Genomic DNA, 3,320 nt, shown 5'->3' on the forward strand with positions numbered 1-3,320 from the left:
ACCATCCAGTGTACATTCAACTGTCCTGCAGAACGCATATGTATATGGGGTGCACTACTGGAGAACAAAAGTTCTTTTGTGCTTACTGATTCAATACTGTTTAAACTGTCGTATGCAGAAAATTTCACCTTTGCCTTCTGAGTTGATAGATTTCCCCCTCCCCCACAGGCCTGCATAAGTGAGGAAGATCCACAAGCTTGATAAACCTCTTACACCCAGCAAACAAAGGCGCTGCAAGAAATGAAGCCATCCTTGGTCTGGATCTGTGGCAGAAGAAAAGCTAGGATAATGAAATCCATTCCATGTCAGTTTTTTTACACAATGAATGTACATTGATGAATGACCTCTAGGTTTGTTTTCAGTTTGTGAGTGTCCTGATGAACTGTTAGTCCATGGATAGGACAGGCTTGGCTGAGATGAACACATCCAAGGGGAACCCTTCACTATCTCTTGAGCATCAGAGTTGAACAGCTGGGAACTTCTTCCTTCCACCATGGATCTATAAAGAATAAAGTCCTGCCAATCCCGGTGGTTCAGGCTTCAACAGTTTTGTAGTTTACTTTTTTTTTTTTTTTTTTAAATGGACAAAGCCCCCAACACAATCTCATCCCTCCCTACCTCTGGGGGACAGGGAGGAGGCTATTTGCATTTACTGAGAATTCACCACTCTTTGTAACCGAAGGATTTGTCCACATGGGAAGTGTGGGTGGCCCAATTTCAGCCACCAGGGCAGCTATGTTGGTGAAAAAGTCCTAATTGTAGACGAACAAAGCCATGCTTTGCTCCTGGTACATCTTAGCCCAATTTCAAGGCTAGGTGAGCCACACCAGTGCACACTGTAGTTTACAGCAACTGTGTCTGTGTACACTCAACTTACACTGCTGCTCCTGCTGTAGGCAGAGGCGAAGGCCAAATTCTTCATGCATTAGAGACCTCTCGTACAGACCCACAAGGCAGTCAGATTTACTCCAGGAGCGGTCTGAGCCAAGAGGTCCATGTGGGAATTTGTGGAGAAGAATTTTATTTTAAGGGGGTGGGAGAAAGATAGAGGGGATACACATCACTGTAATTAAATTGCATCATTGGCCACAGTAATTAAAAATAAATACAATAACCATCTACTGGAACAGGTTTTTTGTTTGTTTTTTAAAGCAGTTGCCTCTCCTAACTGTGTAAGGATCAAGGCCTGAGAAGGAACCCTACTGTGGAGCAAAGTAGTCCTCTACTACCGCGGTCACAACCTGAGCCATCAGCTTGTCTCACTAGTATAGACCCAAGTGCAATTATATTGTTCATTATTTTAGATCAGTTCAGCAAGACAATCTGCTTTTTTGTACAAAGGGGAAAAATGAGTGTTAAGAGCCGTTAAACAAGTGAAGCCACATTTGGCACAAGGGAGAGTTCCTTGTTTCTATTTCATTGAATTAGAGTGTTCCCTGTTAATGTCCATGAAAGAAGATAGGTAGAGTTAGGGTGGACCTGCAAAGCAAGCATGCTGCAGGTGTGGTGTGGATAGGAGGATGAGTGCTAACAGAGTACAGTGAGTCTCCGCTAACCCCCACCTAGGGTGTCTCTACACTGCAGCTGGCAGGCAATGTCCCATGCCAGGAAGACAGACTTGCGTTGCAACCCTAAAAGTAGCAGTGTGGATGTTGTGGCTCAGGTGGCAGCTCAGGCTCTTCAGCCCGCCCGCCCCCCTACATCTGACCTCGAGGGGCTAGGCTGCCTATCTGATGGAGCTGGAATGCCCGCACTGCTACGTTTTGCAATAGAGCTTGAGCCCTACTAGGGCGAGTCCCTCTACCTGGGCTGGGCTGCTCCCTCCCAGCTGCAGTATAGACCTAACTTTAAATTCCACTGGATAGCTAAATACTAGACTGAGTAGGTGCCACCTTTTAAATCCATGGCAATAGTGGCCCTGGAATTAAGGATGGCCTGGAGGACCTTCCTCATCCCACTCAGTGCAAGATCAGGTTCTATGAACAAAGGGAGCTGAAATGGGGCAGATGCTCCGGAGATAGGTCAGGACAAGCTACTAGGGACTTAATTTTACACCTTATAACCTCCTTTTTCTTCCATCGATTTCTATCATTAGCAGAAAATCACTTCCAGTTTCGGGTGCACTAATTCGAATCATTGTATGCCCATGCAATACTCTGTCTTGCTAACCCAAGAAACTATATTTCATTGATGTCTGGTGTGTTATAGGAATGAAGAGCAGTTGAAGGTTTCAAGCCTATGGTCCCTGTTATAGTCAGGTTAATGGTGCCCTCTGCTGGCTAAAAGCATAATTTAACAGACTAAAATTACATGTCTTGCATGGTGTTGTAAAGGGACATACACCAGTGTGAACAATGCATGAATCCAGGTAGTAGCTTTTCACAGCTGAAAGAAATGGCCCACACTGGATTAACTTTACAAGTAAGATTTCTTTCAGGATCTCAGTTTGTATCCTGATTATACCCATCATTAAAACCACTGTGATCCTCCTGCTAATACAATAAAGTGAGCCAAGTTCTGAATTGAAGCTGGTTCTTACTCTTGAACAGCCTTTTAAGTCTGTTTTGAGGTTTAACTATTCCTTTTCAGATTAATACAACTATTAAAACTAGGAACAACCCCCAGATTAATTATGAATGAGTATTAGAGCCATTATGGGTTTGTAATGGATGCAAACAACCTTGTAAGTACAAAAAGTTCACTTCTGTTCTATGGTAGTGCAGAAATCTATAAACACTCCACCCATCTCCACTGATTAGCTTCCAGGGAAAGGTTTTAGCTATTCAAATATCAATTCCTCTTGCCTCTACATAGCACTATGTGGAATAATATCCCCTTCCTCTGCAGGAGGAGCGTGATGGAGCATGTCCTCCATCTGGGCTCTGGGAAGGCTCCAGACAGCTTAACTGGGGTCACCTAGTCCTGTTAGGTGTGTAGGAGCATGGAACCAGACAGGCTTTCAGTGACTGGGGAGAAGATGCAGTTGATCCTCAGTCTCAGCCGATATACATAAAAGGAAGAGAAAGGCTTGACTTCAGTGATACAAAGTAGTGTGGTCCTGCTTACACCTTAGAAGAGACAGGATGTTTTGCTGGAGGCTGGTTAATGCCCCAGACAGGGGAAGAGCTCTGTTTTGGGAGCTACTCTGAAAGGTAGCTAGGGACACCACTCCATTCCCCCACAACAATCTGGTATTGGAGGATATGGTCTAGCAGACTAAGTAACCCTACAATCTGATGCAGCAGGCAAGCCCTCAGATCCCAGCCTTGATGGAATGTTGTACTAAAGCATTTTATAGGCCAGACTACAACAGAAGATGC

The 3,320-nt window shown here is 44.5% G+C and overlaps 1 protein-coding gene across 2 annotated transcripts in view; it reads left to right on the forward strand.

Annotated features, from left to right (window-relative positions):
• The window catches only part of NKAIN4 (sodium/potassium transporting ATPase interacting 4), an 82,325-nt gene extending 81,206 nt beyond the window's left edge, over positions 1 to 1,119 (forward strand). For both annotated transcript variants that reach the window (XM_073308701.2, XM_073308702.2), the window contains one exon: positions 169 to 1,119. In XM_073308701.2, the coding sequence (XP_073164802.1) occupies positions 169 to 178 (10 nt within the window). In that variant the 3' untranslated portion in view covers positions 179 to 1,119. The remainder of the gene's footprint in view (positions 1 to 168) is intronic.
• The last annotated feature ends 2,201 nt before the right edge of the window (positions 1,120 to 3,320 follow it).

This window comes from Lepidochelys kempii, chromosome 13 (genome assembly GCF_965140285.1).
Source record: "Lepidochelys kempii isolate rLepKem1 chromosome 13, rLepKem1.hap1, whole genome shotgun sequence".
In the NCBI taxonomy this organism is placed as follows: Eukaryota; Metazoa; Chordata; order Testudines; family Cheloniidae; genus Lepidochelys; species Lepidochelys kempii.